Source organism: Phoca vitulina, unplaced genomic scaffold (genome assembly GCF_004348235.1).
Source record: "Phoca vitulina isolate PV1807 unplaced genomic scaffold, GSC_HSeal_1.0 scaffold3, whole genome shotgun sequence".
NCBI lineage: Eukaryota > Metazoa > Chordata > Mammalia > Carnivora > Phocidae > Phoca > Phoca vitulina.
This window is the reverse complement of record NW_022589706.1, coordinates 1,765,494-1,793,486: the sequence shown is the minus strand read 5'-3', so window position 1 is coordinate 1,793,486 and position 27,993 is coordinate 1,765,494. Positions and strand designations below refer to the sequence as shown.

General features: G+C 46.0%; 2 protein-coding genes and 1 long non-coding RNA gene across 7 annotated transcripts in view; 2 read left to right on the top strand and 1 right to left on the bottom strand.

Annotated features, from left to right (window-relative positions):
• LOC116629584 overlaps positions 1 to 12,613 on the top strand; it is a 30,450-nt gene extending 17,837 nt beyond the window's left edge. Inside the window, exon 3 of the long non-coding RNA XR_004298789.1 lies at positions 11,736 to 12,613. This is a non-coding gene — a long non-coding RNA (uncharacterized LOC116629584). The remainder of the gene's footprint in view (positions 1 to 11,735) is intronic.
• The window catches only part of LYAR (Ly1 antibody reactive), a 19,854-nt gene extending 5,563 nt beyond the window's left edge, over positions 1 to 14,291 (bottom strand). Inside the window, exons 1-5 of one of the 2 annotated variants that reach the window (XM_032399825.1) lie at positions 14,097 to 14,291; positions 8,467 to 8,641; positions 7,005 to 7,119; positions 3,251 to 3,358; positions 3,044 to 3,127 (exon numbers count right to left, since the gene is read on the bottom strand). In XM_032399825.1, coding sequence (XP_032255716.1) covers positions 3,044 to 3,127; positions 3,251 to 3,358; positions 7,005 to 7,119; positions 8,467 to 8,588 — 429 coding nt within the window. In that variant the 5' untranslated portion in view covers positions 8,589 to 8,641; positions 14,097 to 14,291. The remainder of the gene's footprint in view (positions 1 to 3,043; positions 3,128 to 3,250; positions 3,359 to 7,004; positions 7,120 to 8,466; positions 8,642 to 14,096) is intronic. The other variant, XM_032399827.1, reaches the window with a different exon arrangement.
• The window catches only part of ZBTB49 (zinc finger and BTB domain containing 49), a 26,480-nt gene continuing 12,775 nt past the window's right edge, over positions 14,289 to 27,993 (top strand). Inside the window, exons 1-3 of one of the 4 annotated variants that reach the window (XM_032399800.1) lie at positions 14,289 to 14,386; positions 22,483 to 22,653; positions 24,558 to 25,660. In XM_032399800.1, the coding sequence (XP_032255691.1) occupies positions 22,502 to 22,653; positions 24,558 to 25,660 (1,255 nt within the window). In that variant the 5' untranslated portion in view covers positions 14,289 to 14,386; positions 22,483 to 22,501. Of the gene's footprint in view, positions 14,387 to 14,619; positions 15,445 to 21,913; positions 22,654 to 22,931; positions 22,961 to 24,557; positions 25,661 to 27,993 lie in introns of those variants that run through there. The other 3 variants (XM_032399809.1, XM_032399815.1, XM_032399805.1) reach the window with 3 other exon arrangements.

Sequence of the window (27,993 nt, the reverse complement as noted above, 5' to 3'; positions counted from 1 at the left end):
AATTGTTCCAAGAAAAATGTCTACTACTTACCATTTTATAACTCTGACCGCCCCCCCCAAGAGCTAAAACATAGCAGTAAATATTATCAAATGGAAAAAAACTTCCCCCAGCCCACACGCCACCCTGCATTTAACAGACATTTTCATTCCACTGGAAAAGTGAAGAATCCTTATGTCACTTAAGCTAGACGTTTAATTTTAGTGAGCACTTAGGTGTGGCAGAAACCATGGGATTTACGCATCTGCAGACCTGGGTTCAAGCACCAGCTTGGTGAATTACTAGCCGGGTGACTCAGGGCAAGTTATTTATCTGCTCCGAACCGATTGCCTCACTGATAGAATGAAAGCTAGTAAGATGTACCTTATACAGCTGATGTATGAATAAAATGGGAAGTTATGGCATGTGCTAATAGCAGCTCACGGGGCTCAGTAAGTAGATGGAGGATGCTCAAATAAGCCACTTAACGTACAGAAAAGGTTCTGTAAACTCTGCAGTACTAGACAGGTCTCATCTACTCATTATTCTGCACAGAGGATGACCCTTGGAGGAAGGGTCTCAGGGACACGTGGAGTAAGGACGCAGAGGAAGCTAAGGAGCTGCATGCCCTGGAGTAAGATAAACCTCCGCCTGCTGCACGACCTTCTTTGAGCCAGCACACAGATCCCACTGAGAACAGACTCCAGCAGAACGAGCCCCACTGTCTGCTGCACCCCGCCCCCGACTCTGAACATACACTGGTCTCCATGACAGCCCTTTCTCCAGATGGCCGCAGCACTGTCCTGAACTGCTTCGTGAGTCCTAACGCGTCTGGACGGAGCTGCTTCAGGAACCGCTAGACTCCTCACCTAAGACCTACACCCCAGTCCCATCTTCATTAGTTACTGGCCAGGTGATAGGCCAAGTCACCTCCAGTCTTCTTCCTTTGGGAGCCTGGGTCTCAAGAAGGGAGCTCCTACCCCCCAAACTGAGCCAAGAAGGACTGGCTTTGACTTACGCCTCATTTGGTGCTCAGCCCTGGCTGAGAGCACAGCCCCCAGGAGAGGAACAATAAGCCTACTATCTGCTGTTTCCCCAGCAGCTCAGGGAAATCCTGTGCCAGGCCAGGCACATGGCGGGCGGGCAGGGAATGAGCTCAGAAACAGACTCAGGAGGACGAAGGGGACAAAGTCGCCTCGCTCCTGGCCTGCAGTCTCATTCCTATCTTATAGTCAGGCACTGTTATGACCACTGAGAGCCACAGCCCTCAGCCTCCCTTCTGCCCAGTTCAGACCATGTCTCCAGCTGATGCCTTCGCTCTGCACCCAGAGCGGGGGGATAGTCACCCCATCTTGCAGCCACTCGGTAATGGGTGGACAAACTCATCCCCCATCTTCTTTCTACTTCATTCCAGACTCTCTTTAAATGTGGTCTCTTCAGTGATGCCTTCGTTGACCCTCTTTCTGAACAGAGCCCCTCCCACCCCGCACCCCTCCTCCTGCCTTCCATTTCTTCCTCGAGCTTCCCACGCCCTGTCCTGCTGTTCTGGCCCAGATCGACATACACAGTCATCTGTCCCACACTGGGACACAGCTCTGCGAGGGCAGGACCTCGGCCTGATTACGGCTGCCTGCGCAAGGACCAGGCGAGCTGTGCTGGGGCAGAGGAAGCCTCCCCAGACGCGGACACAGGGCCTCCAGCTGGCTGGATCGACACCAGGGGCAGAGTGGCAATAGCTGTGTTTTACAGAGCTCAGTTACTGTGAGCTGTGTACTGATTATTCATTTATTCCGTAATACGCTCACGGTTTCAAAAGGGAAATCAGAAAAAACTTTTTTTTGAACTTTGCAGTAAACTAAGTAATCCAAATCTTTGATTCTTACTTAAAAATAATGGAAATAACCTTTAGAAGGCACGTGCCACAGAAATGCTAATTATATGACTGGTGACGGTGCCCACTTGGGCAGCACACGGACTACAACTGGAATAATGCAGAGATTAGCGTGGCCCCGTGCAAGGACAGCATGCACAGAACTGCTTCTAAGATTTCAAAGGCCCAATTTGTATGTTCTGAAAGAGACAAATGCCAGGACAGTTTCACTGCCCAAACTATTCTAGGTAAGTCAGTCAACTCCCAGCAACGTGAGTAGAATAAAATACGGTCAGAAAACCCCACTGTTGTTTTTAAAACTACTAATGATGTAAGTCTCCAAACGGGATGTAAGCTCCAAGTAGGATCAAAGTGCAAATGAATTAATGGGGAAAAAATTTTTAATTTAACAATGTCACGAATAAGGTGGCCACACAATATCAAACCAAGACTCTCTGCATGGAGTCCACATCTAGGGGTCTCTGAGATCGAACCTGAGAGGTGGTTAACTGAATTACTCCAGTGGGGTTCTCATTCCACAGAGGGAAGGAGACAGATGCTTAGCAGGTGCCCACTACCCACAAGCACCCACAGAAAGGGGTGCTTTCATAGCCTCAGCTGCTTTAATCCAGGTATGGGGCCTTCTGTGAACCCCTCACCTAAAAGAACCCCTAGTCACTCCTATGGCCTGTTTATTCTCTGCATGGCACTGTCGCCACCTGAGATATTATACATTTTTTGCTGAGGGCCTGGCACAGATCAGGTGCTCACCAAGTACTGAATAAATGCATGAATAGGACGATCCATTTTTCTTTAAGACAAGGAAACGGAGGCTCAGAGAGGTTAAATAAAGTGCCCAAGATCAAACATTTGGCCAGCAGCACAGCAGGGGTTCAAGCCAGGTCTGTCAGACACCCAAGCTCCTGCTCCTCCCAGGACCTCCCACTGCCTGGCCTCTAAGCAGACTGTCTCGTGTTAGCTGGTACCATTATCAAACATTGGGATTAAATACCTTTCTCTGCACAATAAGGAAATCTTCTCTGCAGTGCATTCAGTTTATTCTTTCCCATAAATGAAGGCACAAAGAGGCTCTCTGAAAAAGAAGGCTGTCTTGACCTCCAAAAATAAGACATTCCCATTTCATTATTACTGATCACTTTTACCACACTGCAAATCTAAAATTACATCTGACTTACATTGCTGGAAGCTTCAGAAAAGATATTCCACACCTGTTCCAGAATAGATTCATTATGAACTTTTAAACTGTTCTTCATCCAATTCTGTAAGGAACAAAGGAAAAAAAACAAACACCCATTTGTTCCATTTTGACAGGTGCATGGCATGCTCCATCACCAATGGGCCACACATCCCCTCCATTTAGGGAAGGCACCGCAAATCCATACCTGAAATTTTGCCTTTTTCCTGGGAACGTTGTCAAAACCACTAATTTGCTCTAAAAGTTCTCTCACTTTGGGGCTGACATTGGGTCTTTTTACTAATTCATTAATTTTCTACAAAAAAGGAAGATAAAACAAAAATAATAAACAACTGGCACAGGAGTTTCATGAAAGCCAAATTAAGTGTCCTTCCCATGGCTAGAGGTTTCTCATTCCAAGGCTAGATTTTACATTAATGTTGTCTATGCTTACAAATTCACCATAGTACTAGAAGTCCTAACCAGAGCAATTAGGCAAGAAAAAGAAATAAAGGCATCCAAATTACAAAGAAGTAAAATCATCTCTGTTCATAAATAATTTTGTCTTACCTGTAGGACACCCTAAAGATTCCACAAAAAATCCCATTAGAACCAATAAATTCAGCAGTCACAGGATGCAAAATCCACACTTGAAAATTAAGTTCTAGATTTCTATACACTAACAAACACTGAGAATAAAATTAAGAAAACAACTCCATTTACAATAACATCAAAAAGAATGAAATACTTAAAAATAAATAATCATTAAGGAGGGGAAAGACTTATATGCTGAAAACTGTAAACCTTATTGAAAGAATTTAAAGAAGACACAAATAAGGGTTCCTGGCTGGCTCAGTTGGAGGAGTGTGTGACTCTTGATCTCAGGTTTGTGAGTTCAAGCCCCACGTTGCATGTACAGATTACTTAATAATTAATGTTTTTTAAAAAAAGATGATTTTTTTTTTTAATTTTTTTTTTTATTTAGTTATTTGACAGAGAGATAGAGAGAGAGCACAAGTAGGCAGAGAGGCAGGCAGAGGGAGAGGGAGAAGCAGACTCTCCACCGAGCAGGGAGCCCGACGTGGGGCTTGATCCCAGGACCCTGGGATCATGACCTGAGCTGAAGGCAGCCGCTTAACCGACTGAGCCACCCAGGTGCCCCTAAAAAAAGATGATTTAAAAAATAAAGAAAGAAGACACAAATAAATGGAAAGACATCGTGTGGGTTGAAAGACTTAGTATTAAGATGGCAATACTAACCAAAGTGATGGACAGATTCAAATGCAATCCTATGAAAATCCAATTGACATTTGTGGGTTTTTTGCAGAAATAGGAAACTCCATCCTAAAATTCACATGAAATCTGAAGGGACACCAAATAGCTACAATAATCTTGAAAAAGAATAAAGTTGGAGGCCTCATGCTTTCTCATTTCAAAGCTCAGCACAAAGCTAGCGTATCATAGAAGCTTGGCACTGCCATAATGATGGACATGTCAACCAGTGCGAAAGGGCAAATATTGTATGATTTCACTTATACGAAGTCCCTAGAGTAGTCAAATTCAGAGAGAGAGAAAGCAGAATGGTAGGTGCCAGGGGCTGGGGAGGAGGGGACATGAGGAGTTAGTGTTTGACAGGGACTGAGTTTCAGTTTGGGAAGATGAAAACGTTCTGGAGATGGATGGTGGTGATGGTTGTACAACAGTGTGAATGTACTTAATTGTATACTTAAAAATGGTTAAAGTGGTAAATGCTATGTCATGTGTAACTTGCAATTTTTTTAAAACTTGGAAAAAAAAGAAAATAAACCAAAAGTATCAAACAAAAATGACTATTACAGACTAGGAAATTACTTGAGGACCAAGACGACAAGCAGCATTAAGACCTAATAAATAAATCTGAAATGGCAAGAACAGAACAGAGATGAAAATTAAATTAGTGACCTAGGAAATGCTTATGGCAATCTCAGTGAAGGCAGAGGAGAAAGACAGTTATTAAAGCAAGGACAATGACAGCACACAAGACAGATGGTCACCCATGAGCCAACAGGACAAATCAATATAACATAATGCAGGACAATGGTCTGCGTTAGGAAAGAAAACTACATATAAACAGACCAGAAAAAATGGATACAGGAGACTAAGAGAAGGGGGAGACAAAGACTCTGTAGGCCCTCAGGCAGAAAAACAAATCAAGACAATGACACAGGTGAACAAGGACGAAGTCACGGTGGCTGGGCACTGGCCAGAATGGCACGAGTGTCAGAAGAGACCAGGGCATTGGTGACAAAGCTCGGAGGAAAACACCGTGGCCCAACCAAGCGGGCGACCTCTCCCTGACCCATCTATCCACTCTGTGAGCACAGAGACATCTAGAACGATGCTCCGAGAACAATAACACTGACAGGATTCCAAAATTCTGTCTTTAAAACTGAAGGGTTTAGGATTGAAAGAACAAAACCCCCGAGTCCAGCTGTCGGGAGAGGTCACAGCCGGCTCGGTTTATTCTCCCAGCATTCCACATTTAGCCTCATCCATCTGTTCACACGGTCAGTTAGGGGCTCAGGGAGGAGTCCGACAGCTGGTGGGCAGGTGGACCAGGACAGAAGCTGAAGGACAGCTCTTGATCTAGAATACAGTGACAGCGCGACTGAAGCCTGATAGTTTACAGCAGGCCCTAGCAAACCTCTACTGTAAAGGGCCAGGTAGTACAGATTTTAGGCTTTGCAGATCACCTGGTTTCTGTCCCAACTACTCAACGCTGCCCTGGTAGCTCTAAGTAACAACATACAACATGTAGACAAATGGGCATGGCTGTGGTGGGCTGCAGCCTGTGGACCCCTGCGTTTAGAGGATTTCATTCAAGACGTGGTAGAACTCCTACACCCAGGTACCGCAAGCTCAGGGCCTAGAATGTCATCTATTTCTTGAGGGGGATCAAGATATAGTACGAGCCCAAAAGTGAGGCTGATGGTTGCCGGTCTAAATATCTTCGTTATAAAAAGGAGTTTCTCAATCTGCACCGGGCACCTAGTTCTTTGTGAATGGAGGATTTTGCCTCCCAGGAGTTTGCCAACTCAGTAAGGTAGTGAATGCCAGAAAACTCACATTTAAACTCTAACATTAAAGGGAGCTAACTATTATTTATTTGGTTTCTAGGAGAATAGAGAATTTCCACAAAGACAGCATTTGTCTTTTGTTTCTTTTTTTTTTTTTAAGATTTTACTTATTTATTTGACAGAGAGAGAAGAGGGGAGAGAGCACAAGCAGGGGGAGTGGCAGACAGAGGGAGAGGGAGAAGTAGACTCCCTGCTGAGCAGGGAGCCCAACTCGTGGCTTGATCCCAGGACCTTAATTTAAGATCATGACCTGAGCCGGAGGCAGACGCTTAACCGACTGAGCCACCCAGGCACCCCTGTCTTTTCTTTCTCCTGCCTTCTATTCTGAATCCTTCCTGCTATCTGTTCTGTAAATGGTGGGTACCATCTCTCAGTAAATTAGGGATTTTGCTGCTTTTGCCATTTTTACTGTGCATGTTTCCATTTTATTTAAGTAGAAAATTACTTATATTTATGAAAATATCTTTATTTTGCCCGATTCTGATGACTGATAGGTGTGGCAGATTACAACATGGTTTATGTGATAAAAGCTGAATTATCACTAGAAGCAGATAAAGATTAGAAAGCTTCCATTCAGTCTCATAGCCAAGGAAAAGATAGTGAGAATTCTAAAACGTTTTTGCGAGAAGTCTGCAAAACATACGGGTTAAAGACAAAATACACCGCAACTGTATTAACAGAGAAATAAAGAACTCTTTGTCATGATTCAGTTGTTCAAAACCTCATTCTGTTCCAAGACATGAGGTTTCTGCGTCTTGCCTGCACATATGATGCGGTTGTTCTTAGGCTTCCGGAGAAAGCGGAAGATGTCAGAAGAAGCTACCTGATGAATTAGAAAGACCTTACCTGAATCCATGCCTGCTGTTTAATATCGCCTTTGTGGGTTTTACCTTCATAACCTTTGCCACCATACTTCTGTTCTTCACTGATGCATTTGACGTGGTTTTTGTAGTCATCACCCCTTCAAAGTGATAGAAAGTTCCACTATCAGACTGGTTCTCCTACTGGAGGCTCCATCTGATGCTCATATGCTGCTCCTGCCTTCTGCACGCCACAGTTTTACTATGCTTATCACCTCCTTCCTCCAAACTGTTCAATATAAAGCCCGCCCCAAAACTGTCTACCCATTTTTATACAAATGTCTTAAACCCCACTGAAAGGCAGTATTTTTTTTTTTTTTTGTCCTAAGTGAGTATATATAGAATATAAGAAAGAAAAGTAATTCTCTGCAATGGGGTGGCTTTAGCTTAAGAAACAAAATCTCTATGATTTTCTGGTAATATAGTAGGCCGTCACTAATTCGTTGTAGAATAAGTTAAAAGCTGGAGTAAAATGGTGGTATCTTGTCACTAAAAAGTTCTAGATGTGCAAGTCTTGGCAAACAAGGAGACTCGGTTCTGTCTCCTACGATCATTTTGAAGCTCCATGGGATCCTTGGGGAAATGTTTGGGACCAGGTCCCCCAGTGAAAAACAACCCAATTTTCACCTGTTTTATAGATCAGGCTTCCTCCCAGGATTAGTTATGAACAAAGTCTTTAGCAGTTTCCAAAAGCTGTTTTTAAAAAATCACTGCTCTAGAATGAAATTAAAATGGACTTTTAGCAAATGTCATCGAAACACCACAGAGGACACTGAGGCCGATGCACCAAAAACTGCCTTTGCACGTAAACCGTGTGAAGCTGAAGGGGACTCAGCAGAAGACTGAGGTGAGCCGTCTGCAAATAATGACTCACCTCAGGAAAGAGTAGGCAAGCAAGTCAAAGATCTGTCCTGCCCCCACGCCCTAGTCCTCACCTTTCCAGAGACGCCTCAGTGGAAGTACCTGACACACTCGGGGGCCAGGAGCTCACTCCTACCATCATCTGTGAACTTCTAGGGGGGCCAGGAGCTCACTCCTGCCATCATCTGTGAACTTCTGGGGGGACCCAGTCTCCCCTGAGGCCCCCGCTACTGTGAATGAGTCAGCTCTTTTTCTGGTTTCTAAATCCAGCTCTTCAGTGTGACCAGCACACCGTACTCCTGAAGCCTTACGATGGGTGGTCACCTCTCAGGGTCTGGTAATGGTGGCTAGGAGGTGTCACTGAGTGCCACCGACAGACCAAATGCTCCAGACATCCTCAGCCCCCCTCCCTTTAGCTTCTCTTTGGACCGTCCTTAGAAAGCAAAGAGGCTGTAAAGCACTTTTTTTCTTAATTTCTTTCCTTAAACTTGCCTCCATTTTTTTTTTTTTTAAGGCTTCATGGGGCCAGGGCTTCTAAAACTGGTCTGGACCTTTACTTTGATCTACATGAATTATGTAGAACTTACCAGAAATCTTTACCGCAGTCAATGCAAGACAGGCATTCACAGTTCCTGCAAATAGCCACATGCTTTTCCACTTGTACTTTCTTCACTGATTCACCACATGCATTGCATGTAAAAAATACCATTTTTAGCTAAATGGTTAAGTATTCTCTATCCAAGGCAGGTTTGAAGTCTTGTCCTAAGAGAAAATTAAAAGAAAGGAAAAAATAATTATCATCGTAATCTGAAACTTCTATCCCCAATAAACACTCATACAGCTCACTTTTCAACCATAATTTCACGTAAAATAGCTACAAAAAACAGAATCAAAGTTGATTAGCAAACTACATAAAACTCTACCAGCATGTAAGTGAAGTTATTACTAACAGTGATAGCGGCTGGCATTTGTTAAGCACATGCTTACCATGTGCAGGCCTGTTCTAAGAGCTTTATACATATTACCCTATTTAGTCTTCATAGCAACCCTGTGAGGGAAGGACTGTTACTGTGCACAATTTACATGGCAAGTGGATACAGAGATTAAGTTACTTCTCCAAGGTCACACAGTAGCAGACCCAGGATTTAAATTTGGCAGGCTGGCTCTCCGGAAGAAGTTTTAGGGGCATTAAGCAAAATGTCTTACCTTTTCTAATGTTAAGCTCGCTTGCTCGCCTTCCCCTTGCCTTTAGATGTGAACTGCCAAATTATTTCAGAACACAGTGAGTGGGGAATTCAGGAAGGATGTCTAAATGAAGAGGTCTAAATATTTCTGAAGAGGTCTTATATGAAATGACGAGGTCTAAATGAAGAGGTCTAATGAAGAGATCTAAATATTTCTCAAAGCACAGAAAACATTCATATAGGCATGACTGTGTATCCACAGGTGTTAACTATGAGGATGTGCCCCTCAGTTTTAGTGGACAGGGAGTAGGTGAGGGAGGGGCCACCTTCATGTGGCTTCTTATCAGATCAATAAAGAAGTGGAACCATGTATCAAGGTGTCCCAGCTGCTGGGCGCTGAATTACTGGACGGCATTCAGACCCACGTGTCCCAAGCATTGCTCCGAGATTTAGTATGTCTGTGCAAATACATAACCACAATTTACAGATTTCATGGAAACACTCCTGTGCTCAACAAAACACAAATTCATCCAAAAGTATTACAGGAGTCACAGTAACTTTCCATGGCTACATAATTTTTTAATCACTACATCCTTAAAGAATATTGTCATTTTATGTTATAAATGAGTTTCACAGCAAAAATATTGACAACTGCTTGATCCAGCACCTTTTTCCTCCTTATTATAAAGGCGAAGGTGAGGGTCAAGTAAACTGGTGCACTCTGATTCATACAGAAATCCTTCAGCACAGATGAGCAGTTGGGTTCACAAGAGAATTCCCATACACGAAATCATGCTCTCTCTTCCACTCCCATGTTCTGGGTCACTGTCAGGGCTTTCCCTTGCCTTTAGCCTTGAATGGAAATGTACATCCTGGCTGCAACCCCAGGGTTTACAAAGGCCCAGCCGTCTCTCATGGAAGCCTCTCGCCCTGTGGGGCACTGCTGGACATCAGCTTGCCTGATACGCTACATACAAAGGCAGGTCCCCGGCTCCGGGTTCCCCTGCACAGCTTGCCATCAGTGTGGCAAGGGGGGGCATGTGGTCAGCTGCAGCCTCGCACCCAATCCAGATGGAAGCGAACATGATTGTTCTGGGATGTGAGGCAACCACAACCATCTCTCATCTGGTTATCGTAAAGATGGTCAGCTAGTCACAAGTGCTGGGGAGCTGCCATCACGTGGACTACGACCCAGCTCCCTCCAACCCTGCGTTCTGCAGGCCGCAGATGGACGCTCAATGGCAGACAACGAGATGGCCAGCTGCTCTGCCTCACAAGGGGAGAACAAAGGCCAGAACGAGAACCAACGCGTTATTCAATAGTCTGTGGGGGCACTTTTGTGTAAGAACGAGAGCAAATCGTTAATTCGTCACCAAGAAATGGATGGCCATTGTAACCACAAGGTACAAGCAGCTGCGTTAAGCCAAATTATCTGCTGAAAAATTTAAAAGTACTTTCATTATGAAATCCAATGATGAAAAATACCCCCTCGAACTTAAGCTATGGCCTAGAGCTTTCTGACTTTCATTGCAGAAGTCTGTTCTGTTTCTCAATTGAGGGGACGAGGGGAGGGGAGGTGATTTTGGCAAGCTTTGAGAGCCAACTGGGAGACTCAGTCTGTCACAGAACATCAGGAATTCAAGGCCCAGGGAGGATGGCTGGAAACAAAACGTATCAACTGAAAGAAGCAAGTGATGTTGACAAAAAAGATGCTCGGAATATCTGTGCAAAACATGTTATCTCTTCGGGGATTAGCCATGCACAGTGTAAACGTCAATCAGAAGAGGATTAGAATTTGGTCACATGTCCCATTGGAAAAATACCCTTCGACCCTTTTCATTTGGTCTTTTGTGGCAAATGTTCACATTTAGAAATTTGTGGGTTTTTTTTTCTTTTTAAGCAGAACGGATAGCTTGTGGGAAAGTCACAACTCAGTCTCTCAGCGCCTCAGGGATTTTTAAAGCCACCGCTGCATTTTTACACTTGCTCTCAAATGGGGACAGTGTGGCCACCTGCTTGTTAACGAGATAAGGTTTGTAAGGAGCTTACCCCTCCCTTATTTAGAGCCCTGAGGACACCACAGCAGTGGCCAAGAGTCACCTTGATGATGCCTCATATCTGAACACCTTTCCTGTATGTAGTAAACACGTGTGTGGGGGGGGGGGGGGGGCTGCAAGGACAGCAAGCTCCGAACCATCCTAACTGCACAGCGGACAGGGTGGCCCAAGTCCTAGTGCAGGCTTAACAATTGCAGAAGCGTAAATGCTACAAGCTTACAAAAAGATGCCTTCTGAAAAGTCAGTCCCTCTGATGGAAGATAGCACCTACTGCCTAGAACAAAAGATGAAACATACTCAAATTTCACAAAAGTAAATGTGAAAGAACTTTAAATAAACTTTCATATGGATATTTTTGGTAAATTTGTAACATTTACACTTCAGAAACTTGGAAAGCTGGAAACAAACTGTATTAAGACTTTTAGGACACCCTGTCTGCAGGGCTCAGATACTACATATTTCAACATTTAGTCCCAAGTGTAAAGACATGATGGCATTCTTTATGGGGCTGAGCCTAAATACGGATCCCCTTTTCCTTCCCTGGCTCCCCAACTCTCTGACGGCAAGGCCAGGTCCCAGTATAGCCACAGAGATTCTTTGTGCTCTTCCTTCTAGAGATGTGGACACATGAAAAGAGAAAGCAGTGTTCGTGCACTGGTCAAGAGCATACTCGGGTTCTCACCCCAGGTAAGTTACTGTAATTCATTTCAGCAGACCTTTGGTCAATGCCAAGTGTGCATCAGGATCCAGATACACCTGGGTGCCTTCCGCAAAGGAGACCAGTCCCTGTGTGAGCTTCTGGCTGTCTACTCATCTGTCTGGTCAACTTACTGAGCTCTCAGCAGATACCATAACCCAAGAAAAAGATGACGTATTACAGAATACGATCATTAGCTCTCCATACAGCCATTTCACATTAACAATCATAACTGCACCCAACACCTCCAGAACAGGTGTGATCACACCACCACCCCAGCATCCGTAAGAGGAAATGGAGGCTCAAAGAGGTTAAGTGATTAGGCTGGAGACACAGGGAGTGGGAGAGGTGGCCTGAGACAAACCCAGGCTTCTGCCGTGCCTTGTCATCCTGTCATGTTTGTGGCCATTTGTTTGGCCATTACTCAGCATGTGGGACCCTGAGACCCTCACCCCAAAAGAAAAACAACAACAACAAAAAACAAAAACAAAAAAGACCCTACAATGACCTTCCATTTTACACTGAAAGGACTCTAAGGTCCTCACACAGTGAGCAGGGACACCACCGGTGTCACAGTTGAAAATGTCAGGTGTTTGAAAATGAGGCTGAGCTGAGGTGAGCGAGTGGCAACAATAAGGGGCTGGGAACTTGAGAGGGACTTGGGGCACCTCAGGCTCCTCTTAACAGGATGGTGGCCACGTGCTATTGAATGTTCTGTTGACTCAGGGCCAGAGATCTGAGCTGGAGCCTGCACCTGCCAATGAAAAATGACCTCAAGCTATCCTAACTTTCCAGATTCCGTTCACCTATAAAATGGGTCTAATATCTAATAGGAGATAGGAAAGATTCATCCTTACCCAATGGTAGAAAGGATTTCTTATGACCTATTAATTTGCCCATCAATGCTATTACCCCCGGTCCCCTCCTAAACCCATGTCTCCTAAACATGACCCTCACTCATCTAGCTTCATAAATTCACTCATCTCCTCTGGCTCCCCGCCCCCTGGGGGCCTACTCTACCACCCTGTTCCCCGATACAAGGACCTCACCTTTAGTTCTGGAATTGCGATTTGGAGTTCTCTTTAAACCTTCCTGCCTCTACATTTTTATATGGTTTATTTTTACAAAAACTACATTCACTATTCTCAAAACATTCTCTCACAGACATGTGCACACAGACCTAAACCCCACCACCACTGCTGAAACAGCCCACTTGGGGGGCCAGGCTGGCAACCTCAGCACAATCCCCAATGAGCCCCGTGACCTCCAACAAGTCACTGTCCCCTCTGAACTTCAGGTTCTCCCATCTGTGAAACAAGGGGTCAGGAGCCCCTTCCAGAGGTAGAATTCCAAGAAACCAAGAGTATGGTGCAAGGGAAGGACAGAGGAATACACACTGCCCACCATCTTGCCTAAGCCCCTGAATGTGAGGTGAGGAGGCTCTCCATGTGCGTTCACCCCATGAGTAGGTACATCTAGTTCCACTTAACAGATGAGCACAGGGAGGCTGCGAGAAGTTGAGCCGCGTCTCTCCACCTCCCCACGCACTACATCACCAGCATCCCTTCCCTGCTGTAACATCCGTGGAAGTCTACCACGTGTCAGACACTATGCTAGGCCCCGGGGCCTGGGGGTGCTGTGTGAGTCCCAAGTGAGCCCTCTTCAGGGAAGCGAGCCTTGCAAGTACACCCCACCTGTCTCCCCAGAGGGTAGGTGCTGCAGGAAATCCTGACATTTACTGGTCCAGGTGCCAAGCCCTGTCCTAGGTGGTTAATAAATTTGTGCTCCTGTACTCCTTGCAACACTCCTCCGAGTTCGGTTCTACAGTATTCCCTTTTGATAGACCAAGACACGGAGCACAAAACGATTAAGTAACTTGCAGAAGGCCACACATCCAGTTAGTGGCAAACCTGGACTCCCAGGCAGTTCTATACAGCGGCCCCAAGTCGGTGGTCTCAAGCGCTGTGCCCTAAGGCCTCCTCCTCAGGGGCAGAGCTCCCCAAGCCTCGGGGAGGACGAGAGCCTTGTCCCCAGCACGCAGCATGCTGAAGCCCAGTCCCGCGGTGACCCTTCCGTCTTAAAACCGGGAAGAATCGGTCATCCTAAGTCCAGGACTCCTTCCACCGCCCAGAGTACGAGGGAGATCTGAATGGGCCGCCTCCTCCTTCCGCGGGTAAGCCCAAGGAGGGGCTCTAAAGGTGGAAACGCAGGCATCGGCCCCACCGCCCGCTCCTGCGCCCCAGCCTCCCGGGTCGGACCTCTGGGCCGCCGCCCCTCACCTCTCAGCCAGCGCCCGCCAACGCCTTCAACCCGCCGCGAGGAGCACGTGGAAAAGCCGCCGCCCGTCCAGCGCCGCAGCCGCTCCCTCCAGAGCGTCCCGGCGCAGAGCTCGCCTCGGGGCCGCCTCCCGCGCCTGCGCGCCGCGGCTACACTCCCGGCGGAAGTGACGGCCCCGGAAGCCGGACGCGGATCCGGCCGGCCGAGGGGGCGTTGTCGGGATGGTTCCGCGGCCGCCGGAGCCCGGCGAGCGGCGCTGAGGGCGGCGGCGGGGCAGGAGCGGCCTCTGAGGGTAGGTAGCCGCCGGGCCGGGGACCGGCCTCGCGGGGGCGCGGGGGCCCGGCGCGGTGCAGTGGGAATGGCCGGGAGAGCGGGCCGGGCCCTGCCGCCGCCGCCGCCGCCCCCGCCGCCGGGCAGCGCGAGGGTCGCGCGGGAGTTGGCTGCGGCCCCCGGACCCGGAGCGGAGCCTGCGCCCCCGTGCCGTCCCCGCGCCGCCTCCGCGGCCCCCGGGCGCGCTCCCGGCCCCCTCCCGTCACCCTGTAGTCCGGCAGGGCTGAGCACCACGGCGCCCCTGGCCCCGCGCGGCCTCGTTTCCGTGTGAGCTGAGCGCGCGCGTGCGGCGGGCGCAGGGACGTCGTCCCCGGGCCGGTTCGGGCGGCGGTGAACGAAGGGCACTCGCACAGCGCCTGCGGCTTCGTGGTTTAGCTGCTCTCCGCGGCCCCCGAGACGGGGCTGGCACCCGCGGGTGGTCAGTGAGCGTGCCTAACCGAGTGACTGGCCGGTGAACGGGTGTGAGCGGGGTTTGTGAGCTACGGTAACCCCGGGGCGGCGAGGACGGTGAGGGGGGTTTCACTCCCGACGCGAGGGGGTTTAGGCCTGCAGCAGGGAGTGCATCCCTTTGCCAGGCCCGCCATGACAGAATGCCGCCGACTGGTTATTTTCTCGCAGTTCTGGAGGCTGGAAGTCCAAGGTCAAGGGAGCAGCGGGATTGGTTTCTCCTGAGGCTGCACAGCTCGCTCACAGACACCCGCCCTGGTGCCTCGTTTTCACACGGCCTTTCTTCTGTGCAGGAGCATCCCTGGTGTCTCTGTGTCCAGATCTCCTCTTACGGGGACACAGTCAGATTGGATTAGGGTCCACCCTGATGGCCTCATTTTAACTTAATTACCTCTCTGAAGACCGAATCTCCAACCCAGAAATATTCTGAGTTACTGGGGGTTAGGGTTTCAACATAGGGATTTTGGAGGGAACACGATTCAGCCCATCACACAAGGAATTCACCAGAATGGACAAGGAAGAAAACGTTTTCCAACAGAAGTGACAGCGCGGCCTCGAGGTTTTAAAAAGCAGGTGCTTGAGGTTTTTTGTGTGCCGGGCACATATGTGTGCCTCATTCTTGTTTACACTCTCCTGCATTTGTTTTTTCATTTGCCCCCCGTGGAAACCCGGGGCGGGGGGGGGGCGCTTTCTTCAGTCTTTCTCTGTAACCCACGTTTTCAGCACGTGTCTCTTCCTTGAGGTTTTCCCTCACCCTCCTCCTTCAGATTAATTTGTGCTTCTCTCACTCAGTATCTCCAGGAAGTGGCTATTCTTGTTTCTCCTGTGTCTGGGGCATCGGGGTACAAGAGCACCTGGCTCTGGGGGTCCCAAACAGACCACTGACAAAATCCAAAGGCAGAGAAATGGGTGGTGGTGAAACAAGAAGGGGATTTATTTCAGGGAGGCCAGCACGGGGAAGACGCAGACTAGCGTCCCAAAGACTGTTTCCAAAGTCTCAGAAGTGCTTCCAGGTTTATATTAAAGAAAATCTGGGACAAACATTGGTGGATCTGTGCAGGTGGGCATTGAAGGTCAAGTCCATCGTTGTCTTGGAGTCAGTCACGTGGGGTCTTCCTGGCTCAGGGCAGTCCTTATGGCTTGATGGGGTAGTTTCAGTTTCCATCGGGGATGCTTTGCCTGCAGGGTCTTTTGCCTGAGTAAGAGATGAGCCAGAAAGAAGAATGTAATCAGTTAGAAAGTACAGACCGAGGTGAGTTGAATTGCTCGTTCAGTCCTGTAGACTGACGCTTCCTGAAGGTGTAGGTGACCACATGTGAGTTTTTTCTCCCTCGTACCTTCAGTGTCCGGCATGTAGTGACAGTCTGTACAGTTAGGTGAATGATGTGAAAACTGAGACGGGGAGCAGCTCTCACTTTATCAGCATTTCCTCCTCACAACAACGTCTTGCACATGTCAGGCACACGGTAGCAGTTCAACCACGTGGGCCTGCAAAGCATCGTAGAGTCAGTGTAGAGCTAAGGCAAGAACCAGGCTGGCTTGCTTGAAGCCATTGTTTTTGTCATGGGGTTTGGGGTTCGGGGAGGGGGGTGCGGGTTAGGAATAAGCCATTTGAAAACCATCATGGCCAAAGACAAGGGTAGGACCACGGTAAGGCAGGCTGGGTGCTGAGGTGTGTGAACTGTGGACCCTTGGAGAAGTGATCCATGAATGGCCCCAGGGAACAAACTTCTACAAATTCTTCACGTTTCACCAGTTGGTCAAGTCTTGCACAGAACAGAAGGGTCTTTGCTCCAGGAGCCTCTCTACAGAATAAAATTCCATTCTGGCTCTTATTCCCTTTAAAAGCACCTCTTCATTCACATTTAAGCTTTTTCTTATGTTTTTCTCTCTTTCCCATATTTTCATTCCTTTTGATGCCATTCAGTCCCTCTTTCTACCATCACACTTTTGGTATAGATCTGTAGCATTTAGAAGAGGATGGCACTGAGGCGCCCGGCTGACTCCATTGGTTGAGTGTCCGATCTTGATTTCCGCTCAGGATCTCAGGGTTGTGAGATCAAGCCCCATGTAAGGCTCCGCACTGTGTGTGGAGCGTGCTTAAGATTCTCTCCCTCTCGCTCTCCGCCTCTTGCCCCACTTGCGCATGTGCTCACTCATGCTCTCTCTCTAAAAATAAACAAATAAAATGTTTTAAAAAAATAAAACAGGAAGATACTTTAGAAATTATCTAACCCAATGGGGGACCCCTCCATTTTTACATATCCAAAAACGGAAGCCCAGAGTCTCCACCCATCCAGAAGCTATGTATTGAGCACCTACTGTGTCCAGGGCGCTCTTGTAGGTACCAGAGATACGCTGATCAATACAACGGTCTTTACCACAGAAGATGTTTGTTCCTTACCACACAGAGTGAGTAGCTGCAGAGGTGGAGGTAGGTCTGTGCTCTTTGCGTCACACCAAGCACACATTCATCCTCATACATGCTGTGCTTAACTGGGCAGTCAGACATGGGTGGTAGACTGAAGGGGCAGCTGATTTGATCCAAGGAAGGCCTTTCGTCTGTCACATGTAACTCAGAGTAGTGGTTAAGCACGTGGGCTTTGGAACCATTCCCTTGGTTTAAATCCTGACTCTGCCTCTTACTATTACTTACTAGCTGTGTCCGTCTTCTCTGTACCTGGTCAGGTTATCTCTTGCATCGCAACAAACTACCCCAAAACTTTGTGACTCAAAAATTTATTTTATCTCACAGTTTTGTGGGCCAGGATTTCAAGCAGGGCTCCACTGGGCTGTTCTCCAGCTCTGCGTGATATTCCGCTGGTGACGGGTGCGGCTTTGTTCCCATATCTGGTACCTGGGTAGGGGGGCTGGAAGGCTGGGCTCAGCTGAGTCCGTCTTGGGCGCCACGGATTCTCTCCAGTTGGGCGCCTTACAGCTGACTCAGGCCTCCAGAGTCACTCTTCCAGAAGACAGACAGTGGCAGCTCTCAGCTCTTAGGGCCTCAGCCCAGAAATGAGGACAGTTTTGCACCCTTACTTTTGCCTGTTCCATTGGTTAGGGCAGAGGCTGCTCGGATTCGAGGCAGGAGAGACCTAGATCCCACCTCCCCTTGGAATCGGAATGTCAGAGCTGTACCTGTCTTTAATCCTCCAGGTACCTCATTGTCTTCATCTATAAAATGAGGATAATGGTAGTATTTATGCTGCGTTTATCATGAGAATTAAATGAGTGTGAATTAAGTATGAAATGAGTGTGAGAATTAAAAGGATATGGGTAAAGGGCTTAGCCTAGTGGCTAGCATGTTAGAAGCATTTTATAAATATGTGCCATTTATTATTATTGATCTTAGGTTCATGATACATTTTTATTTGTAGTTGTTATTCACAGGACACACGAGGAATATAGACGTAAATTATTTTTCCAGCGCTCTCTCTAATCTTGTTGGGAAGGTACAGGATTGACGTCATGAAGCCATTAGAGAACTATACCAAGTAGTGTGAAAGAGTTAAGGTTTTTACAGTCAGCGTAAATTGTGGAAGAGTTCATAATTGTGCGTGTTACTTCTATAGGGCTGGAAAATGTCTAAAGCAGATTCAGAATATTTGCTGTAGTTTAGCATTTAAGTCTATAGAGGAAGGTTTTGTGTTGTCTTTTTAATGTTCTTTCTCTCATGGGCCATAGCATAGCCCAAGAGCACGGGCTCCACGGTTAGGAACCAGGCTTTAAATCCTGGCTTTGGAACACAGTAGTTTTATGATCTTGGGCTAGGTACTTAAACTCCCCGTTTCTTAATTTCCTCACCTATAAAATGATGATAATAGGGTTCTGGTAGCACTGTTTGAGTTAATGGATAGAATGTGCGTAGCACAGTTCCTGACCCATAGTGAATAGTAAATGAGAGATACTAAGAATAAGCCAATAATCCTTTTCTTTTCAAGCCACCGATGGGACAAGGTAGGTACCTGATTGCTCCATCATTTGGCTGTTCAGTTCCCTTGAGGATTCAACACGGGACAGTGCCCCCCCACCTGACATAATGCTTTCCCTTTCTGTATTCTTGTGTTGGCTGATGTTATTCTCTATAGGTGATATCACTAGTTTTCCTTGCATCCCACCCTGATCTCAAACCAGGAGATCGTGCCAATGCTCCAAACTTTACATATCAGAAACTAAGCTTTCCATAAAGAAATAGGGGACTCAGAATAAGGTGTAGAGCTGGGGCTGAGATGATGGGGGTAAGTTTTAGAGATTCAAAGTTGAGGGGTCGTACAGTTGTAGACGTTTAGCAGGAAGTTGGAAATGTGGAAGTGATGGTCAAAACTAAAGTTTCACATTTAGGAGTTGTCTGCTTAGAACAGATGAAAGCTGAGAATAGGTGTGATTGTCAAGGGAAAGAGAAGGCTCAGGGGCTGAATCTTAAGGGACGTTAACATTTGGGGGCTCGCAGAGCACAGCATAGAGATGGAACAGGTCAGAGCCGTAGTAAGAGGACCCGAAGGGTTCTGGGGAGAGAGGATGTCGAGCTGGGCAGACCATACTCCACGTGCTGCAGCACAGCTGGGGAGAAGGGACCGAGGAAAGGCCACTGTGGGCACGTGTGTTGCAGCAGAGTGAGAATGGCAGCAAGACTACAAGGGGAAAAGGACTCGAGAGAAAGTAAACTGGGTGCGGGGGAACTGGGTGACGGGCATTAGGAGGGCATATGATGTGATGAGCACTGGGTGTTACAAGTAACTGATGAATTACTGAACTCTACATCTGAAACTAATGATGTACTATATGTTGGCTAATTGAATTTAAATTGAAAAAGTTTATAAAAAAGGTAAAGTGGGATGTGGAGTTGCTGTTTTGAGAGGCGTAAAAGAGAGGCCTATGATGAATAGATGTACCTAGCAGGAGGATTTTGTTGTCCTGTTTTGTCTTGGTGTTTGCAGGAGCTGGTGAGCTGGTAGGTCGGGGACAGAGGGAAGCAGCAAAAGAGCTGAGGATGAAACCAAGTCCTGGGGGAGGCAGGCCGGGTGGGGTCAAGGGGAGAAGGGAAGTTGGCTTTGCATAAGAGAAGGTACCCTTCATCCTGTGAAGCTGAAGGGATTGAGGGAGGGATGAGTGAGAAACTTGGAATTGAGAAAAGAATTTAAAGGCACTCAGGTTATATCAAGTTGTCTGTGGGCTCAACCTTCTTAGTGGAGTCAGGGTCAGGTCGCAGTCACTTTTATGGATGAGGGAGACAGACATGGTGGGATTGAAGAGACCGGAAAGGACTCAGAAGAGCTGTTGTGAGAGTGTAGAGGGAGTCAAAAAGACATAAACATTAACTGTTGCTAATTAGCAACAGAGGTTAGCTCGCATGGATTTTAATGATCGAGTATCTGCTGTGTGTCATGCAAAGATGAATAAGATGGTCCCCTCAGAGCTCACAGCAGAGTTGGAGACACAGATGATGGAGCATAATGAGAAGTTGTCTTGTGGAAGTATGTATGGGGCTATAAGATCGCAGAGGAGGGACCCCAGAGTCAGACTTGAGGAAGGAACAGTGGGGAAGAAGGAACAAATTTCAAAATGGCAGGAAAGGCTTCTAGGAGTTGTTGACAGCTCAGCTGAGCCCTGGTAGGGGAGCGGGCCTTAGTATTCCCAGGACAGGAAGTATCAGAACCAAAGGCTTTCTGGGGAGAGAGTAAGGCAGCGGTCTGTAATCTGCCTGCTTCACAATTACCTGGGTGCTCACAGTGCAGGCGCCTACATCCCATGCTGGCCTGAGCAGAACTCTTGGTGGTGTCCAGGAATCTGCATTTCTAACAGGCTTTCCAGGCGTTCCTTATAGATAACATTTGTTGAATACTTCATGTCAGTTGCTATACTGGATGTTCACATGGGCTCTCACAATTGTGTCAGTAACCAGTGAGATAAGGTGAGGAAAGTGGTCATTTGCCCAAAGTCATGCAGGTAGTGAGCAGTGGGTTAGGGCTCCAAACTGTCCCAGTACAGCTTGTTTAGGGAGGCGCAGGTAGTTTATTTTGGCTGACACATAGTGGGCACAGTGGGGGACAAGGTGGTGGTGATGGTGGTGGTGGTGGTGATGATGCTGGTGATGGTCATGGTGATGATGCTGGTGGTGATGGTGGTAGTGATGGTGGTGATTGGTGGCGATGATGATGATGCTGGTGATGGTCATGGTGATGATGGTGATGGTGGTGATGATAGAAGAAGGAGCCGGGTTAAAAAGCTTAGGTTTTGGCTTTGTGGTTTCGTGGCTTTTTCAATAATGCTTATGCACTGAGGATGAAAGCAAAGAAAGCAGATAATGGCTTTTTAGGTTTTTACTGTACCAAACTGCCACATTAGCCTCCTTCTCCCAGTCTGACTTCATTTCTCCTCACTACATTTCTTCCCGTAACCATATCTCACTGGATTGTGCTCCTGTATTTGTTTAGTTGTGTGTCGTGTACTTTTGTGTGTGTGTGTTTCCTTTAATAGAATTTAACTTCATGAGTGTGGGGACCTGGCATATTTTGTTTGTTGTTGTAGCCCTAGTACCTGGCACATGGTAGTCAGTCAGTAAATAGACGTTGAATAGATGGGATCCCTTCTATATTGATCCTCTCATCTTCTCCCTCTGTCTCTCTCTCACACACACACACACTCTCTCGTACGTCATGTCCTACACTTACTTGGCTTCAGCACTCTCAAGCTCAGTAGGCACCTTACGCTTTCTGGTATTTCTGCCCAGGGTACCTGCAAGACAGGGCTCGGCTGCAGCAGTGCCTTAGCAGAGAGGCAAGAAGGAAGAAATGCGTATGGGGCGCCCGGGTGGCTCAGTTAAGCGTCCAACTCTTGGTTTTGACTCAGGTCATGATCTCAGGGTTGTGAGATTAAGCCCCACGTTGAGCCCCATGTCGGGCTCTGCACTTAGTGGGGAATCTGCTTGAGATTCTCTTTCTCCCTCTCCCCCTGCTCCTGTGTGCTCTCTCGATCTCTCTCTCTAAAATAAATCCAGGGAAAAATGGGAACAAATGAGCCGATATGCTGCTTTGTGATGCCTCTTTTATTACTATCTAGTGGTGCTAGTTTATTTTGACTTTTTATCTCCCTAAATAAGCTCCTAATTTTCCCACCTTCTAATTCAGGGCCCCATGTACAGGTACTCAATAAATATTGACTGATCTCCTCCACTTGATTTTTTTCTAACTTCAAGTGTCTGTATGTTTTCATTGAACTATTCCTAAGTAGAAACGAGAGAAGTGCACATAGCATTAGCGTGGTCATATTCTACATTGACGCTGTCAAATACGGTGGCTGTTTAAATAAATTAAAGGTTTAGTTCCTCAGTCACTCTAGCCACATTTCAAGTGCTCAGTGGCCAGATGTGGCCAGTGGCCACTGTACTGAATGGTGCAGATACGGAGCATTTCCATCACTGCAGATGTTTCTGTTGACCAGCACTGGTCTGATGCCCAAGACACAAAGTTCTTGTGGTTTTTTTGTTGGTTTGTTTGAAGTGTGACCAACAAGGAATCATGACCACGAGTTGCCCGTCAATCAGTGGGTTCCGGGGCCGTAATTGCCAGTCGTATCGCCGAATCTCAGTCTCATTCACGTTCTTTGTTGCAGGTCTCCTGGGTGGCTGAGCATGGACCCGGTCGCTACTCACGGCTGCCATCTTCTCCAGCAGCTGCACGAGCAGCGCATTCAAGGCCTGCTTTGTGACTGCATGTTGGTCGTGAAAGGGGTGTGCTTTAAAGCACACAAGAATGTTCTGGCAGCGTTCAGTCAGTATTTTAGGTACGTATTTTACGCTCTGTTCTTCTAACTGTACGGAGGAGAAGCTCTTCTAGCATGGATATATTTTGACTAAATTTTCTTTTCTCCTTGGATTTCACTGTCCTTATCTTTGTAGCAGATTGTGGATTTTTTGCTTTTTGTATTTAGAGTAACCTGAGAGGAAAAGAGCCTTTTAACTAAAATATATTTGGGCTGATTGAATGTATTTTGGCACTCTGTCTTTGATTTTAATAGTTCTAATTAATGTCGTCTTCTCTATATATTTCTTATCCTTTCAGGATAAAAAGATTGAGGAGTAGAATTCCTGGTAAGAACTTTCTTGTGATAAGAAATTGGAGAGGGGAAACATCCTATGTATTATTTTTTTATTAAAATATTTTAGTGTTTGTTTTTCATTTGAATATTCTAAGAAAATAAGTTTGAATTCAATTTACTTATTAATATAATCACTTTTGGATTATTAGAATTAAGTATTTTACATACATTTTCTGATTAGCTGAGATTTATCTCTCGAAGCACTAAAGCTTCTTTTTTTAATACCTTTTTTTCCCTTAAAATGCATACCATTTTACTGCTCTAGTGAACAGTATATGGAACGTGATTTCATCTTGCCTTGATAATCTTGAATCATCCAGTTAAACTAACTCAGCTCTCATGTGTGCCCTAGTACATAGTATAACGTGTCAGCTCACCGAGGTGACAGCACTATTTGTCCCCATGCAACCTGGTCCCAGACTTGGTTTTCCCTACCCCTTTTTAATGTGTTCTTCCCTTTAGGTAAGAACAAAGCTGAAGGCTGTTTGGGGGAAGCAGGTGATCCCATTAGATAAGATGTCTTCAACAAACTTGCAAGACCAGTTACCTAAGTCAGCTTGCTAGTTTATATGCAGTACAAATTCATTCACCTGGAACTCGATGAGTACCCAGAATAAAGTACCTGGGCTGTATGGTGCCCCCTTCCCCTCATTAACTCATAGGCCTATTCTTTTTCTCACTGCTGAGAAACCTCTAACAGGTCGGATTACAAAATGAGTGTATCTCAAGTCCCTAGAGCTGTCAGATTCATAGAGACAGAAAGTAGAATGGTGGTTGCAAAGGGGGGGGGGGGGGGGGGGATGGGAGTTACTGTTTAATGGGGACAGAGTTTCTGTTTGGGAAGAGGAAAGATTCTGTAAATGGCTGGTGGTCATGGTCACACAACAGTGTGAATGTACTTAATGCCACTGAATTGACAGTTTGAACTATATTTAAGTACAGAGTTTTTAAACAGTTAAAAATGGATCAAATGTGCAGTGCGTGGGTGGCTCAGCCGGTTAAGCATCCCGACTCTTGATCTCAGCTCAGGTCTTGACCTCAGGGTTGCAAATCCAAATCCTGCATTGGGCTCCACTTAAAAAAAAAAAAAAAAAAAAAAGGATCAAGTGGTAAATACATATGTTTTGCCACAATTAAAAAATTAAAATTAAAAAAATGAATGTATCAAATGTTGGTTTATTTTACTATTTTTATTTTTAGACATGTTTAAGGCACTTAGATATGGAAATATTTTTGTTATGTGTTTTATGGCCTGAAATATAATTTGCCAAGCTAGACATGAAATACTGAAAAATGTGTCCTGTAATATACTATATTATACTCTGTATGCAGTTAGTAATATATCTGAATAATTATATTTTAAAAGAACAATGAGTGTATTTCAGAACTTTACTTTGAGATCTGTTTGGAAGGTTGGATATCCAGCACGCTAATTCATCTGAGTTGCTTTATTGAATGGCTTACCAAAATTTTTTAAAGGATTGAAATTTTAAAATCTTGGCATTTATAGAAGGATAGTATTTTTTAATGGTATCATGAGCATTATTTATAAGAAAAAAATTATCATACCATAATCTTTCTTTTATCAGGAGCCTCTTTCAGAACTCTTCAGGCCAAAAAAGTGATGTTTTTCACTTGGATATTAAAAATGTAAGCGGCATTGGGCAGATTCTGGACTTCATGTACACTTCTCACCTAGATCTTAACCAGGATAATATCCAAGTAATGCTGGACATAGCACAGTGTTTGCAAGTTCAAAATGTTCTGAATCTGTGTCACACATTTTTGAAGTCCGCCACTGTGGAACAGCCCTCGGGCGTGTCTTGTAACAGCGCGTTCTCCCTGCAGAGCACCCTGCCTGCCGATGCGCACTGTGCAGTAAGTGAAAACTACCCTCCTCATTTGCTGCAAGAGTGTCCCGCTGATGTTCAGCAGAGTAAGGTTTTGGATGAATCACATTCTCACGCTCCACCGTCCGTTAATCTCCATCAGTCTGCAGGGGAGGCATCCAAACAAGCGCCCGACACGCTGGATGGCGCCTGCCCAGAGCTGCCTTTCAGACAGCCGAGTTACTACTACAAACTCAGAAACTTTTACAGCAAGCAGTACTACAAACAGGCTGCGTGTCCCGGTCACGAGAGGGTGAATGAGCAGCCCTTCACTTTCAGCGCAGCCGCGGACCTCGGTGCCGGTGACAACCAGCCTTGTGCCGGCAGTCATTCCGAATGTGTCCTGGAGTCTTCAGAGCACTTGCCTTCCCACTTCTTGGCCCAGCCCTTGAGTGAATCTGCCCCAGACCCTGACTCAGACAACCCGTGCCAACCACCCACCAGACAGATGAGGCTCAAAAAGGCCATTCACCTTAAGAAGCTGAATTTCCTCAAGTCCCAGAAATCTGCAGAGGAGCCACCTGAAGGCAAGCCGGATGACGGCTTAACGAAGAGGGTGGAGTGCGCTAGTGCAAATACTACAGAGAAAGCCACCAGCCACGGTGCTGAGGAAAAAGAAGGTGAAGAACTCGTCACTTCTGAGCGTTTTAACTGCACTAACGAAATGGAGAGGCCCGAAGAGCCTGCGGCGCTGGAGGACCAGTCCCAGATGCTTCAGTCACAGAGACAGTACACGTGTGAATTGTGTGGAAAACCTTTTAAACACCCGAGCAATCTGGAGCTTCACAGACGGTCACATACAGGTACACTGATTCAGTACCCACAGGCAAAAGGAAAGGAGATGGTGCAGACGATCAGACACCACGACCTACTCCTGCTTTTGTAAGAAGTTTTGCTGTTGCTTGATGACGTCATCGATAATTCCCCCCAAATCAAAGAGCGTTAGCTGCTGCTTATGTTTTTGGTGATTACTTTTAAAGAATAATCTCAAAGTTCTGTAGATGCTGTCATAGAACCGGTTTAAAAAGATGGCACACTTTTCGTTTTTAATTATGGTTTTATATGATAAAGTTTCCATCTCTAAAGAAGTGGAGTGAATTGTTTTGATGCACTGAAAATTTCAAATATATTCTAAAACGGATAAGTTCTATTTGCTCTTTAGAATTAAAGTAAGTTTATTTTTTTAAAGCATGATAATTGTCAGTTCCATTCAGACTGAAATAAGAGTAATAGTAAAAGTTCTCTGGGAAGTAATTTTCCTATCAGATTTTTTTAAATTGTGGTTTGGGAGGAGGTAAATTGTTTAATAAGGATCAGCTTTAACCATTTGATATTTTCAAATGAAGATTCTTCCACTTTGAACATTGAATTTTCAAAGCCTTATTTACCTCGTCCCCTTTCCAAAAAGTTTATTTTTCCAGGTGCTCATTTGAAGGTGTTACATAGTACATACACATTACATGACGCAATACTTACGTGTTACTTTCCTTCTTGTGGTTAAACTTGATGACTCTAATACATGTAATAAATTAATGACAGTTAGAAGCATGAGATGTCTCTAAAGGATGTCTCTAGTGTGACCACTTTACGGTGCTTATGTAATTGTGGTTGCTGACCTGACATTCTGTTACCACTTTGGATTCCCCGCGTAGGTGTTTGCTACCTCGTTGTATTATTGAGAGACTTAATACAGATGGAAGCCCTTCATAAGTTTTAATGTATTTAAACATAAAGTGCTGTCATGGAGGAGGAGGGGCAGTTCGGAATTACTTTATATGAAGGCAGTATCATTGACTCAGTTTCGCCCTGGAAAAACTTGATTTAGGTCATTTTGTTTGCATAAATTTCCTAGAGCCGAATGATCGTTAGAATTTTTATTTGAGAAACATATCTAGTTAGCTTTAAAGGAAACAGAAATTACGTTGTTTGTCCTGAAGGAACATCTTTGGATGCCCGTAGTCATACAGTCATGGCACAGATGTTTCCTGGGACAGAAACAGAAGGGTAGCACTTCTCGGATTATGGTCTGGAGAACCCCTTCAGGGGTCTTTGAGGCCCATACTGTTTCCAGCATAGTCTGTGACGTTACTTGCCACCTTTTCCTTCTCCCACGAGTGTGTAGTGGACTCAGCTAAAGGCCACCCAGCTACTCTGGTGGCCAATGAAATGTTTGGTCGCTGTTTTCATTTCTGCTATGACTTATACCAGCAGATACAGCCTAGGTCAACAACAGCTCTTTAGGGTCCTTGATTATTAAGAGTGTGAAGGGGTCCTAAGAACAAAAAGGTTGAGAACCACAACAGTAGGGTTACTGACCCTGGACACGTGTGAGTCTTAGTGACCGGTGGCCTCTTTTTTTCAAACTGTTGTAACATACTGGGGGCTTTCACTTAACATTATCTATCATCCCCATAGTTTCAGACCTAAATGTAGTCACTGAATACAGGATTCATGTGATTATAATTGCTCAGGGTCAAAACCTCCACCTTGGCCTTGAGGAAGCCATTAAACAGTTTTAGGAAAAGATCAACATGAAAATGTCCTGGCAAGAGCTCAGAAAGCTAGTGAGGTGGCAAACCCGAGCAACACAGTAAGAAGGGAAACGCTAATTTTTTAAAAGACTCTGAATGAAACCACTTGATGATTTGAGGGGAATGGGGAAAAAGGAAGGTTCTTGATCTTCAAGGCCTAAGAGTGTTTTACGGGTGAAAGGTGGTACCTAGAAGTACACTTTTCAACAGATCATGTTCTAGAGACTATTCCGAGCTGCTGTGGCTTCTTCATAGCGGAGTCCACTCTGCATCTGTTCTATTCCGGAACGCAGTTACTCAGAGTTCCTAAAATCAGAGGTGAGAGAGAAGTGGGCAGGGAAGCGCATCTCCCGTGCTGAAATCTTGTTTTCCCCATTAGCGTGTGTCAGCCAAGGCTGAAAGGCAGTGGAGAGGGGCTTCTCCCTGGCACACTTAGTTTTGGGCTCCTCTGTGTGTATACCCCGTGTGGTGTGAATGAGTCACCCTCGTGGTGTCGGAAGTTGGTGGTAGAGGTGTCAGGCTGAAGGGCAGGTGAATAAGATGCTGCTGTTGAGCTGATCATCTCTGCTCGCTGTCTAAGAGCCAGAGAGAATTATAAGGATGTA